This window comes from Pezoporus flaviventris, unplaced genomic scaffold, assembly GCF_033815535.1.
Source record: "Pezoporus flaviventris isolate CSIRO_AGI_PZ_B2104156 unplaced genomic scaffold, CSIRO_AGI_Pfla_v1 ptg000015l, whole genome shotgun sequence".
In the NCBI taxonomy this organism is placed as follows: Eukaryota; Metazoa; Chordata; class Aves; order Psittaciformes; family Psittacidae; genus Pezoporus; species Pezoporus flaviventris.
Genome location: NW_026892563.1, coordinates 3,324,844 through 3,340,049, shown reverse-complemented (window position 1 = coordinate 3,340,049; position 15,206 = coordinate 3,324,844). Strand labels below are relative to the sequence as shown.

At 39.4% G+C, this 15,206-nt stretch overlaps 1 protein-coding gene across 7 annotated transcripts in view; it reads right to left on the bottom strand.

The window, feature by feature from the left end:
• The window catches only part of CNKSR2 (connector enhancer of kinase suppressor of Ras 2), a 214,763-nt gene that overhangs the window by 39,859 nt on the left and 159,698 nt on the right, over positions 1–15,206 (bottom strand). For all 7 annotated transcript variants that reach the window (XM_061453247.1, XM_061453249.1, XM_061453250.1 and 4 more), the window contains 3 exons: positions 9,475–9,542; positions 3,974–4,074; positions 2,215–2,758 (listed from right to left, as the gene is read on the bottom strand). In XM_061453247.1, the coding sequence (XP_061309231.1) occupies positions 2,215–2,758; positions 3,974–4,074; positions 9,475–9,542 (713 nt within the window). The remainder of the gene's footprint in view (positions 1–2,214; positions 2,759–3,973; positions 4,075–9,474; positions 9,543–15,206) is intronic.

Here is a 15,206-nt window from a genome sequence, read left to right as displayed (position 1 = left end):
AAAAGGGAAAGGATTCCCCTTTGCCAGTCAGTTGCAATGTTTCATTTTCCCAGAGCAATGGAAGGGAGGGGGGCAATGATGGAGCATGCACAGGGCACCCACCCTGTCAGCAGACTTAGCAGTTAAAAGCAAATCTCTCAGCTCAGAAACTGGATTTTGCACCTAATAATACTACTTGCGTGAAATCCCTCCTGCTTTTTACTGTTAAGGGCACTGGAAAAAGTCAGTGTTGCAAACAGAACATTGCAGCCATGGCAACAAGCAATTCAACACTTAAACTTTTCAACAGACTAAACAGTATTTTCTTTCTGTTTTTATAATTTCATGGTCAATAATTCACCATGAGCACTTTACTTGTCTAGCTGTTCATTAATGTCTCAAAAACAACCTCCTGTTAAAGCTTCAACCAAGAAAACCTTCTCACTCAAAGAAAAATAAAAGCATGTGTATACAGGGAGAGCACTTAAAAAATGAACCTTTTTTCTCCCGTTTTGGAAATTGACATAGAAAGATGGAGAAGGGCCCAAGTTCTGGCACGTTAAATCAAGCATTAGCCCTTTATTAGTACAGTACATTATTAAATGCTACAACCAGCAACCCAAAAGCATTAAAATTGAGATTTAAAACACCTAACAACTTAGGCCTTGCAACAGTATCTCTGAGTAATGCCCAAACAGCACAGGAACTCCAGTGGGAAGTCTCCTTGACTCTTTCTGTTGACTGTAAGGATTTTGTTTTAAAATATTTTTATATTGTTATCAGCAAAAACCCATTTGAAAACTGAAATGGAAGGCTAAAAATGGGATAAAGCATTCTGTATAGCCAATGAAATTTAACCCTATTAATTAGACAGCTTCATTTCACAGTCAATCAGAGTCTAATATTACCCTAAAAAATGTATGGGTTTTTTTGGAGATGTCATGCATGAACGCAACTGAAATCGTGCCTTTTTTAACTTTTAAAGGCATTGAATTTAGTACCTGCAAAAGAAATCACAGTTTTCTCAAAGTCAAGAATTTGAGATTTTTAGAAACTACTGACTGAAACATGAGGGCAATGGAAAAACGCTGATCTCTCCTAAGTAGACTAAATAGCATCCACATGGATTTTAATGCCCAGCAAAGGTGCTAACCTTAATGAATTATCTTAGCTAGGTAGTTATCCAAAGCTTGCATTACCATTTCCTATGTCTTTACCATTTTTATACTCCTTTACTGAAGTGAAAAAAATGAACATGAAGGAACCAGACAGTACAGACCCTTTGAGAACTTCAGGGATCATCCTGCTTTCCTTGCCACATCAGGTAATTTAATTGCAGCATGACCCCACAACTGATGGATGCTGGCTTTGTTGACTGACCCTACAACTTGGGTGTGAATTCAGCTTTGCTAGCAACACATGCTGAGAAGCTCCATAAATGACAGTGAAGGACAGAGCATGAAACAGACACAGAAATATGTTTACGCGTTCAGAAGGAGCAGGGACCTTCTCCAATCCTTGTTTATTTGGATTATTTTGACAAATAGCATTAATATCTATGGAGTTAATGTGCCACACAAGAGACAGTTATTCAGCATTATGATTTATTTTTTTTTTTAAGCCTCGCTGGTTAGATATTCTCTATTAATTTTTTCATTTTCTTCAAAAGATTCTTTTTTAACTCCTCTCTCTATAACTCACAAGGTGAAGAACTGGGGAAAATACACTCTCTTTTTCAACTTCTTAGAGCTTCTTGGCTGTCTTTTGACCTGCCCGCCTGGTTACCACACAATCTCAGCCTGACCCTGCACTCCAGGGTTTACCAAGTGTTTTTCACAACCTAGATGGAGTTGGATGGAAATTTTTCTAAGTATGTCCTGAGACATACATGTGTTGGGGGGGAGGATACTGTGAAAGTGGAACTGGGAAGAAAGCATGGAAGCAAAACCCATTTTTAACTAAGAATTGCTAGTAGGAGGTGAATGGTGACCAGCCTACAGGAATGGTGAGCAGCCTACGGGGTGAGCTGTAGGGGAAAGCGTCTGGTGATCATGAGAGGTCATGCAACACTGATTATTAAGCCTTATACAAACGGCAAATCAAAGAGGGGTGTGACAAGGTGGGCCTGGTAAAACATGGGGATGTTGAAAGACGGGTTTTTTTTTGATAGGAAAAAGGAAAAACAATCTCCACTTTACACAAACAGGAAAAGCCACAGAAATATCCAATACTTACTTTTATCTTCCTGGTTTTCGTCTGCTGCTTTGCCCTCCTCTTCCTCCTCCTCCTCCTCCTCCACCTCCTTCTGCTGTGCTTCTTCATGATGATCGGCGGCACCAACTGAAAGGCTCTGGCAGCAGTGGTTGAAGCCGCTATCCCGAGGCAGAGTGAAACTTCTGGGCTTTCCCCCATTCCCATTCAGCACTTGCATCCGCTCACCCTCCACGAGGGGGAAGGGGCCGTAGTGGTCTTGCAAGTGGCACTTCTGGGTGGGCAAGGTGGACTGCCGCCGGTGCTCGGGGGAGACCACGGCCACCTCGGAGAACACAGAGTCCTCCAGCGGCAGCGTCTGCAGGTAGTGGAGTCCTGAGCTTGTCAGCGGTGTCTCTATGAGGTCCTGCCAGGAGCGCCGCTGGCTCGCCGTCTTGCGCACCGGCGAGTCGGTGGCGCTCCCCGCCGCCTCCGGGCGGAACTCCTCGTGCGACGACTGCGACTGGGAGGTCTCCGTGGATGAGAGCCGGCTGTGTTTTGGCTCCACATAAGGGCTTGTGCAGCTCATCTGCAACATCAGCAATGGAGCAACCTTCAGATCAGTGTACACCGAGACCTAGTGCTCATGATAACCATGTACTTTTCATTGTCACTGACACCACCCAGTTCAGTAACAAAGGCATAATCTTACCAGATTAACCTGTCCTGATCCTAACTTCAAGGCGTGCCCATATCTATATGTCACACCTGTAGGTCAAACACTGATTCTTATTCATAATAGTAAAGATATCAGTATACTTACTATGTCCCTTAGTGTATAAAATAAGCCAACACAATTATTTGCAGTAAAATTGGCAGAATATAGCACTATGGAAGACATAGAAGAGGTGGGCTTGGTCCATTAAAAATCTTATAAATGACATCCAAATGCCCTGTCATCCTATCTTGCTAAGAATTTCTTTGGAGTCATGTTTGCAGTGTTTTGGTGCAGTTTAAAGATCTATGATCTGGGAAGATAAAGTATTGCATTCAAATTAAACATCATGAACAATCCGTTTCCCCCAACTTTTCTAATTTTTGATTCCAAATTTTTGCATTTTAAAAACTATATTCAAGTAAGATGCATTAGTTAATACTGAGTATATGGACATGAAAATTAAAATTGCCAATGTAGAACAAGTTAGATGTCCATACTCTGGTTTATACCAACAACTGCTTCAAGAATAAAGCAAAACAAATCCCCTTGTGTTCCAATTTACAGACGAACCTACTTTTTCCACAACAACAGAACAACTGGTATCACTGTTTGCAATATAAGACAGAACATTTATATGTTGGCATTTCTCTGGAAATTCAAGTGCCATTTGTCACTGTAAAGCTTCACAGCACAACTGTTGGAGTCTTAGAGAAGAGCCTGTGTTGTTACTGAGGCAATAAGATTTTGTCAGAGAAGTCGATAAGGGGGTGGTGAGGGATTGCATGGATGAGTAGGTGATCATCATGAATGAAGATCAGGAAAAAAAGAACTCTGTAACTTAATCTACTTCATACAGTGAGTGGGATTATAAATCCATGTTCTCTGCAAACCAATTGAAGTTAGGCTGCTGGAGGCTATTGAAGTTAGCAATGCATGTGACTTAACAAATGCCTTAAGTCAGGTACTGACTCAAAAAGGTATGCTAGAGTGTGCCTTAATGTGCACATGCAGATACTTCTAGGCAGGAGAGTACATAAAGGTGATGCTTTACCTAGTGATCCCTTTAGACAGTTGCAGGTGACTTACCGAAGGAGGCCGTGGGTATGTGTCATACGGGGGTGGTGGGCTGTCTTGTTTGGGTGTTGACGGAGTGTCAGCTTCCTCCTTATCGCTCTCACTCCAGTAATCTACAAATTACATACAGATCAGATCAAGAACTACCAACACACTTTGGTACATTCATGTATCAGAGACTTGCTTTCACAAAACCATCCTTGGTATTACTGAGAGATAAATACTAGTGAATGCTGTAAACATTAGCTGCTGTAATTTGCAATTGTTTCAATCTAATTGTTTTAATCTAATCTAAATTCAAAACATTATGTGGTATACTAAGTCTAATGCCCCATTGCAGATATTAAACAACAACCTGCAAATGAGCCACAAATTTAACACTTGTACACTCCTTATAAAATACAACATGCAGAATATTCCTACTGAAACTATCAGATTTTCAAATACTTATACAGCCATAAAAATAATTATGACTGGACATACATTGCCTGGAAAATACTGAAAGTATTTTTTGAACAGGAAGGATGACATTGTAACTTGCTAAAGTCTTGTTGACTGCAAATAACATTATCAAATATAATTAGAACCAACTGGCAAATCAAACAAGTAGAGGTTACTGCACACATGAATAATCAATGCTATTTTAATACCTATTTTCTCCACTGTATGCTACCAGTTACCCAAGCTTTTAAATTAAATTTCTATTAACAAACAGCTTCTTTAAAGATAAGGCAGAAAAACTAGTTTTCATATATCTGATTCATAAAACAACTGCTGCCATGTTATCCATGCAAGATCATAAAGGAAATACGGTAAGGAAAAGTATGATAATGACACTTAAGTGCAGAGTTCCAAAAGATGGATAAGAAACTACAAAGGATATGAGGATCCATTTTGTCATGAAATCAAGTCTTGGTCAAGCCCGTTTGATAAGTTTGGTAGCTTGGTCAAAGGGCAAAACACATGGAAGAAGTTACCACAAGGGAATTTATATTTATTCTGTTGCAAATATTTTTGAAGCAGAACAGCATCTAACAAAATGGACACTGGACTTTAACAGTCCTTCAAAAAGAAAGCTGCCAACTCAGCTCTAGATCGGTAACTTTAATATTTTGCCACGCTGTAAGATATGTGCAAACATTTCTGTTGTCACCTTCTAGTATTTGGTAAAACATTGTACAACAGGACACTTTAGCTCAGACTATTCACAGACTAATCACAGGCAATTTTCACTTTGCCTAGTAAGTTTTCAGTGAACTACTTAACTAACTTACTACTTTCTCTTTGATAAATGGGGAAAAAAAGATTGATTGCTGCTTCATAGAATCATAGAATAGTTAGGGTTGGAAAGGACCTTAAGATCATCAAGTTCCAGCCCCCCTGCCATGGGCAGGGACACCTCACACTAAACCATGTCACCCAAGGCTCTGTCCAACCTGGCCTTGAACACAGCCAGGGATGGAGCATTCACAACCTCCCTGGGCAACCCATTCCAGTGCCTCATTAGGAGCAATCTAAGCTAAAATCCAAGCTGGCACAACATACAATTTTGGCTTTAATGATTTTTTTTGTTACTATGATGATTTTTGTATTGTATGATTAATGAGCTACCTGTAACTAAACTTTTAAAGATTTAAAAAAAAACCCTTATCTTTAAATAACACCATCTTGAAACAGCTCTCCCTACAATTTTGTATATATTTAGATTGCAAAAATGGTAGGGACAGCTTTATTTATCTATTTAATTTTTCCAAGTACAAACAACTCCATCTTAACTCTAAGTCTCCTGGTTCGCATCCTTCAAGCTTACAGCTGAGATTCTCTTCAAATAGTACGAATAAGTAGAATAAACAAAGTTTTTCATGAGTATGAAATAAAAAAAACCCAAACAGTTTCATCTAAAGATATCTGCAAATAAGTAATTTTTGGTGAATGAAAGACTAAATCAGTGAAAACTCTTTTTAAAATCACTCCTAGTTTTAAGAAAATTTGTTTCCAGCAACTAAAACCACCTGAAAATATTGGCATATAAGCCTGCTTGCTGCATTACAGCAAAGCCTAATGGCATGTGCTGAGAGGCCTGTCAGAATTGCATCACTCAGTGACACTACTGTAAACTTGGAGCTCAACTGTTTATTCTGAAAGTAATATTTAACAGCTTTAGTGCAGGTTCCAATTTTGGCTAAAAATACAAGGAGGTTCTTGCTGTCAAATCCGCATTACATAAGCCACTGTATGATCCTGCTTTTGTGCATCTTACCTCAGACAGGGAATTATGTTGGCAACCTATGGCTTGTCTAGAAAAATTCTGCTGTCACAGGGGTCAAGCTCCAGATGGAATGTATGAACATAGCCTCACACCAGCTTTTAAAAATGTTCTGCTTTTAGCAATTGACTCATTAGTCTAAAGTGTGTATAATGCTATCAAACAGTTACCGTATTTCTCTCTCCAGATTTTGTCCAACTCAGTAATGGACAAGCTCAATGCATCGGGAATATCTTGAAAGCTTTCTGAATAAGCAAAAGACTTAATATATTATATATAAACTAACACTGACCTGCCATCTGCCGATTAAGTATTTTCTATTTATATAAACTAGTATTTTTTTCTCTGATTTTATATGACTAGAAAGTATATAACTTCTCCATCCAAGGAACTCTCTTGCCATATTGCTAACATTCATTGCATTTAATATGGAAAGCTGATGATATTTTTATAAAACTGTTCCGTACAGAAGGTAACATTTTACTCAGCAGTACACCCACAACTCGGTGATTTGTGCATCTCCGAAGCACCTGAAATATATTTATGCACTTTAGATTCAGAAGCATTCAACTCTTAATTGAAACAGGCTTGACAATTACTGTTGAATTGTTTCAGAGGTATTATAAAGCTTTGCTGCAAAGGGCTGAAATGAGCAGAAATAAAAGACCTTTTGTAAAATCAAATATGTAGATGACAGTTGGTACAGTCACTGAATATAGAAAATTCCAACTTCACGGTTTTTACAGTTGCAAAAATCTAAGTGATAGAGAGGTTTTACTTTGCTAACTTGATGCCTCTCTTAATTAGAGACACTACCGAGCTGTTTAATAGCCCTTATGCTGGGAGTGAATGATAATAGCTAGAGGCATAGAAGTACTGTACAGCGGCAAGGGGGGAACATGATACTGCTTCCCATACTAAACACAACTAAGCAACACAAAGAGGATATAGTTTTACCTACCTGTATATCAATTTGAGTGAATGGCTTTAGAGTGGTAATAAGGAGCTCTGTCAGTGCCTGGGATATAATTTCCATTTTAAGTAGGGTCTCATTGATTATCTTCAACAGGAAGACATTTTAATAATAGGTAACACAGGCCTGGATGCACATGATCTCATGCCTAGGAGTGGGATCATCTGCTATTTTATTACTCAGTGATTGCTTGGTAGCAAAAATATTTCTCCATATCCATCTGGATTTTGAAAGGCGTACCGTGTCTGTAATTATGCACTTCCACAGCGTAAGCATAACTGTTCACACACCTTTTCACTTACTGTCCCACGTGTTATTACAATTCTAGTGCCAACCTGCTGTCAATAAGAGTTTGAAATTGGCTTTGAATACTAACACAGAGGATTTCCTAGAAGACTCCAAGATTCAGAGTTTGTTCACAGCCTCCTCAAGCAGTGACAGATGGCATAAAGGTCCCTACAAAACAGTTATTCTAGTGCTGCCTGGGGAGTACAGATTTCCTAACTTGATTTTGGAGTCTGGTGAGGCACTGACAACATGACTGGAGGAACAGTGAGCATAGCACTGCTATCCTGGGCTGTGTGAATATGAAGGGTCTGGTGTTAGATGTGCCAAGGACTATATCAGACTAAAAAAGGGTGTGGGCAACACTCCCAGGATGAGCAGTTGCATTTACTGGAAGATGAGATTAGAAATAAGGTAACAACAGGTACAACCTAGTTATATTGTACCTGTTGGCAACAATCTGCTGTTGTACCAAATGGCAAGACCAAAAACCTTCCCTTGCACACTGCTGCCACTGAATTACAGCAGTATTCTGTGAGCCACTGCTCTTCAACCCCAGGCCATCCCTCTAGGATGCTCTGTGGTGAGGCAATCAGGGTACGAATCAACGAAGATGTAATTTTCAGATCTTTTAATCTTCTACCACTGCAGGATATCCTACTCTCTTGATGTTTCTACCTGGCTGCTGAAGTCACCCTTGCTTCTCACTGAGGAAAAGTGTATATCTGCAGTGTCTCTCAGGAAAACGGCACTACAGCAACACACTGCAGAGAGACAGACCACACGCAACTATCTCCTCCTGGTATCAGACCTGAAGGTCAGGGCTAAGGCTGCTGTCACATAATTTGGTAGAACACCACAACTTTGGGGGGCAAGAAGGACACCACGTGGCAAATGCTGAAGCCTAGCAATAGCCTTTTGAATACAACTCTCCCTGAAAAATGGTTAGAAATATGGTCTTTGTAAAGGAAAGACTAGATTAAATACATTGCTGCTGCAGCTCTGACCTATAAGCTTTTTGGGCCAGAAGAAAGAATCTTACTGAGGGAGTCTGCAGAGCCACAGGATTAAAAAAGTGAAGTTTTGACTCAGTGGGCAGCAGGCAGACAGGCATCTGGATAAGCTCTGGATCATCATGATCACTGCAATTTTCTGGTGTCTGCTGCCAGGTACATCTGTAAAAGAGAGCACGGACTCAAAAGCCAGCTGCTTGCCAAAACAGCTAGTTGGATAGGAACACTTCTGTGGATCCATGTCACTGGCAGTTCTAGGAAACAATAACCCCAACACAACTGAGGACTGAGCCTTTCTTTTTCCTGACTGAAAACAGGATTTCTACTGCAGAAAACTAAAGCAAAGCAGCTCATTATTTTATACATGCCACTCTTCTAAACCCATGAAATATTAGACATTAAAAATAAACAGATATAAAATGATGAAAAACTGCGATTTCAAATAAATGCCAGCAGGGCTTTAGCACAAACCTCAGTATAGCAAAAGGAGTCGAAATCACAAAAAAATTAAATGGCCTTAAAATTAAAGTCTTTAGGGGAAATCCAGTTATGTCAACAGGCTTTGAAGAACGGTTTTGTTCCTGAGACCAATTTCATGCATTCCTCCCCCCTGTGAACTCAAACACCAAATAAAATGTTTAATTTTTTTTTTTTTTAGTTTGCAGATTCTTATGTTTCTTCTGACAGGGGACACAGACTCCTTGGCACCACATACCAGAGCTTACTGACGGTACATTTGCTGCTTTTAGCTATCTTCTGTGGCCTTCTCAGAAATAATCCAGTCTGTGGACCAGAAACTGAAGGAACTAATCAAAATCCCTGAGAAAGAAGGAATTCTCTAAAGCAACAACAGTGATAACCCATGAGTGAATTGCTTTCAGATTATAAGAATGAGGCCTGATATACAGCAGGGAAAAAAGAACAGATGAACTTGTGATAAGAGCTGACAGAAGAAACCAAACTAACAACACATTACCTTGCTCTTGTTTGATCCTCTCTCTTTCTGCATAGCCAGCAGCAAGCATGTTAATTCTGTTTAGCCACCTGAAATAATATTAAAAAAAAGCAGTGATACTGATCCAGCCTCTTAATTCTTGGGTGCATTTCTATAAAAACCAAACTTAGGAGCATCTGAAGGAGATTCAGGACAATGTAATTTTTCATATTAGACAGCTGCTTCCTTTGATACTCTTATGCAGGGAGTCTCCAAAGGTCTATGATTCTGCTGTTGAACAAACTGTTTTCACAGCAAAGGTTTTATTTCAAATGGAAAGCCATGCATGATGTCAAACATCTGTAAAATAAAGGATTTGGAGATCATCAAAGAGCTGTTAAGTCTGGTGCTCACAGATATGCCATCACAACACTCCTGCTGTTCTGATTTCTTAAGAATAAATACCACTTTTCAGAGATTTAAGCAATATTTTAAAGCCTGAATTGGCAACTTAGTAGAGGAACAGAGCAGAAACCAGCAATAAAAAGAACAGGTTCACTCCCAGTCGGTGAGGTTTAATTATGCCATTATGTGTTTTAAAGCTTACCTACAATGCCAAGTACAAAGAGAAGGAGGCAGATCAGAATTCACTTTTGTGTTCAAGTCAGAGAAGCAGAGGGAGGAAAGAAAATTGCCTCAAAGCCCTTCACATCTAAGGCCTTAACATCAATTTAGATTTGAAAAAAATGCTTCCATAAACTGCACAAATTAGAAAAACCCCAACAACCAAACCCAAAGTACAAAAAGAAAACCCGCCAAAAACCTAATCCCCTCCCAAACTCTTCTAGCAGGGCTGTCATTGGCAACCATACACTCAACTGCCCGTAGCAGTGCACTGCTTCCACTTGCTCTCTTCCCCCATGGGGCTCTCAGTGTATTCATTATCCAATTACTAAATCAGGTCTTCCATCAAGGAGGCTTTAAACCACTATGACAATCTCCCGTGGTTGTCCGTTCCATGGTAAATCCAGAATTACTTGGTCCAGTCATCCCATAGTCAGGATTTGACACGCTTGGTTTGCCAACCTACTGGCTTGCAATTTTACTGCTAGGGTATACAGAGGGACAACTGAATTTAGGTTTGAGTTTTCTTCAGGAATGTGAAATGACTGTTTCAGAAAACTGTGCCTGATTGGTTTCATTTGTATACTGTATGCACAGGAACGCGATGTAGTATGGTCTCAGCAAGGGAATCACCATGCCAGCCTTTAAGACTATTCAGTGCAGGGTAAGCAGGAATCAGATCATAAAATGCAGTTGCTGTATTCAAAATTAACTTCTGCCACTGTTCTTCCACAAACAGTGACCACACATATGATCTGTAAACCACATTGATGGTCCATAAATCATTGCACAGACTGGGAAGAAAGCACACTGTACATTGGAAAGAGATTTACTCCTGAAGTGATTACACAATACTTCATGCGCCAGGAGAATAGGGAAGCTGAAGAAAAGACTTGAAATTTCAGTTGTAATTGTTAGGAAGTGCCATACGCTTATAAAAATAAATGGCACATGGGAACAGAAATCCAACAAATCATGTTTCAAGCAATGATTCCGCATCTTCAGGGCAGAAAGGTGGCCCATACAAAGATATCTTTTAGCTTCACATTCCTGGTAAGTGAAGGCTTTCTCTGGGGAATAAAGCCCACCTATTTTGACAGCTCTGCCAGCCCAAATCGGAGGCACTGAGGCAGGAACCTCACCCACAGCACTCTGGCCCCATGCTACCAGGGGACCAGCAAAGGCCACAGACTTGCCTGTGTCCAAAGGGTAAAGCAGCACAAGAAGAAAAGCGCCTGCTCTGTCAAATGGCATGACAGACAGTGGAAGTCTGCCATGCTTGCCTCTCGCTTATTTTGCATTTCACATTCCCCATTTGTCTCACGGTTTACCACTCCCCAGTGCAGACAGCAGGGAACAGTGCCCCACTGAGCCCCTTTGGATGGGGCTGCTGGCCCCAGAGTATTACATGATACACCTAACAAGGTTCTCCTGTTGGAAAACTTCATTCTGTCCTTAATAAGAGATAGCATTTCGCGTTAATTTCCCTGACAGTGAGGTTACCAATTAAATTAACAAACACATCATTGACAGTCAACTGATACTGCTTACAGCTATGGCAGATGACAGTTTCCAGAAAAATGTTATTTCCTGAAAAGTATGATCTAATGAGAACCCAGCAAATGTGTACCAGTCCGAGACAGAGACAGCAGCCTGACCTCACATTTAATGATGTTGTGCAGGTCATGACCTGTGTCATGGTCTGGAGTATCACCTGCAATGCATGTGGGCTGAATGAGAAGGTACTGATGTGGCTGTAATCTCTTAACAACCATGGCTTCTGAGCAGTTTGCCAGTTTAGAAACTAAAAAAAAATGGTATTGAGTTCTGCATGATTTCTGATATGTGGACGCTAAAGCTTGTTAGAATGGGTATGGTTAAAGAATTAATATTATTTTAATAAAACACGGCTAGAATTACAGCTCATTGAAGTTAGAGTCCTATGAGAAATCCACACACTAGGCTGGTATCACAGGGTAAATATTTCTTGCAGAATGGAAGAGGAGTACTGGGGACAAAAGTTCCAAGCATAGTTATACAAATATTCCTCACTACGAATATTAAAAGATACAGAGCCATAGGACACAGGAAGATTTAAATCTTTCTTCCCTGCGGTGTGCTGTATCCTGGTAGCCATTGTAACTTTTTGAGGGCAAGATGTCAAGGAAACATTCCTTCCTTACTGCAACTGCAGCTTTAATTTTCTTGTGAGAATTATAAAATCTATTTGTTAGGTATGACAGTAAATACAGTGACACCGGTAGATGCCACGGTCATCTAGATTTCCCCCTTTTTTTCCCCCTTCTTTTTAAGAATAGCACATACATTTCTTGTCAGTATTTAAGTACAACAATTTTACGACACATCCAACAGGATTAAGAAAAAAATCAATCGTTCCGTAAGGAAAAATGCACAGTACTGGCACTCTCAGAGAATAGAAGGAAACATTTTTCTATCTTATCTCACGCTACAGGTAGATGCAATGCTTTCAGTCAAAGCAGGGTGTCATATTGTCCATAATCATAAAGCTTGAGGATAGAGGACAAACTTGCTGTATGGAACTATGGAAACCTGAGAGCGTCTATAAGTACCCAAATGCAGTTTAACTGGAATGAAGAGGCCTCTGGAAGTTTTAAAGGCCTTCTGTATTGAAACCTTTCAGAGACATTCTCATGTACTAATACTAAAAGCTGACTTGTCATCTTTCCTCTTGATCATGAAGCAACAGTAAGGAAGAAAACTCTTATAAATGTCAATACTCAACATCACAAAAAAGAGAAAGAGGACAGCTCAGCTACAGGTACTTCCTTGACAGCAGGTCAAGGAAGTTCTCATTTCTCATTCCACATGAGGTTACTGACTATTATTCCCCTGCCTTAAACGTATAATTTTGGCAGCCATATATGTCATCACTAAAAAAAATGGACAGTTTGGAATAAAAAGGCAGAAAAAGTATTGTAAGTATTTAAGCCAGCCAACCCTGAAAAGGATGCATTTGGCTGTGAGCTGATGATCAGGATTTCTGAGTAAAGAACAAATACTTGGTCCATATAGCAGCAGGCACAGCTACCATGGAAAATCAAAATAAAGTTACATATATTATCATCAGGTAGAAATATATGGACTGTCTTCTCCATCAGAATATTTCCTTGGAATGGGAATAACAATACATTTTCAAGCAAGATGTTTCTGTGACTATACAGTTAAACTAGCAAAACAGCACTTTGCATCAATAAAGGATATTCTGTCCTTCTTTTCACCCAGACTAAGTATGTTATATGCTGGTGCAACCATGCAGATGAAAGGAATTTCAGACAGCACAACAATAAAGTTCATAGTTCTCCAGGCTCCTTACCAGCATAATGGTGAGAAAATTTGAATAGTGACAGAGTTACCTGAGATTTAAATACCCATTTTATGTGAGTAGATAAACGTAAACAAAAACTTCATATCCTGCAAACACTTAAAAAAAAACCAAACACAACAGCTAAAACATTTTATAGAAGGGATGAAGGAATTGAACCATTTTGATTTTTCAGTTAGACTGTGTATTAGCAGTTACCTACTTTCGTTTCTTCTGCTCCAAGTATAAACACAACTGAAATGACTGTATAATACATATCAGAAGGCATGTCAGAAACCCAACTATAAAAAGAACAGAAGTTGATCAAAACAGTCTTAATTTTACTTAATAACTTGATTCTGTCTTTGCCTTTAGGTAGGTTACAAAATGCTTCTAGGCAAGAACTATTTTATGTCTGCATCTGAAAGATTACTTTTTAGTAACCCACTTTTCTTATTTGCAATATATTGAGTTAGCTCAGTGTTTGTGAAAGTGAACAACTTTTTCTAATACGTTAAACAAAGAGGAAAAAAAATAATTTGGTGAGACTCTGACGGCAGAATGTAAGTAATTCCATGTAAGAATGTCAAGAATTCCATAGACCTTGGCAGAGTTGGTTTAAATTTACATGTGTATAACTCAGATCAAAATTTGGCCAAGTTGATTCTAAATGAATTAATGAGCATTTATTTCAAACTTTGATAAAAGACTATTTGTGCTGGGAAGATAAAAAACTTCTAGTTCTTGGGCTTCAGACCTTCCAATATATTTTTAAATAGCTGATGCATATTTGTTGCTTCTTTCTGATTAGTGAACAATATATATATTTTTAACCTTAGAAACAAGGTGCCTTGTCATACTGACTAAGGACCTGCTGACAGAAATCATTTATCTACCACTGTAGCTGAGGCTATGCCAAATAGACCATGCTATTATTCTGTTTGTTGTGCAGCAAATTGCATTTTGAGTGACTGGCTTGACAGAATTATCAAGGAAAAGCAAGCTTAAAACTTTACAAACAAATAAAAAGGTTTTAAGTTTTCTGAGGAGAGACTTCTAAAGTAAGCCTTAGTCATGCATGAACTTTTGAAGAAATGTTAACAGACAGCTATTTCTAAAGTAAAGCAAGCATACTGTAGTACTGGCATATTTTTCCAGTCAAATATTATCAGTAAAGAACTGGCAGTACCCTGAAGGTCCTCTGCCAGGTAGCTGAATCTAGTACACACAGGAGAGATTAAACCATGATTATGAAGGAGAAACATGACTGCTACTGCTGAACCCAGGACAAGAACTTACTAACAGTTTTATGGGTTCAGTTTTATCTTATTTTTCCTCTGTTTTAAAAGCAATTTTGCTCAGCAAGGATCTCCACAGATATTATCTAAGATGAAACAATTCCCAGGTTGCAATAATAGATTTTTGTTTGTGTCCTCTGTCATAGGATATGCCACCTCTGGATAGGTGTATTCTATCCAGACATTGTCACCTCTGGATAGGTGGAGTCTTTGCTGGGTTGGAAATTGGCTGGATGGTCGATCCCAAAGAGTGGTGGGATATGGCATCGCATCTAGTTGTCAACCAGTCACTAGTGGTGTCCCTCAGGGCTTGCTGTTAGGGCCAGTGTTGTTTAGTATCTTCTTTGATGATCTGGATGAGGTGATTGAGTGCACCCTTGGTAAATTTGCGGATGACACCAAGTTGGCTGGGAGTATTGATCTGTTTGAGGACAGGAAGGCTCTGCAGAGAGATCTCAACAGGCTGGGTTGATGAACCACTATGGTATAAGGTTAAGTCAATGGTATAA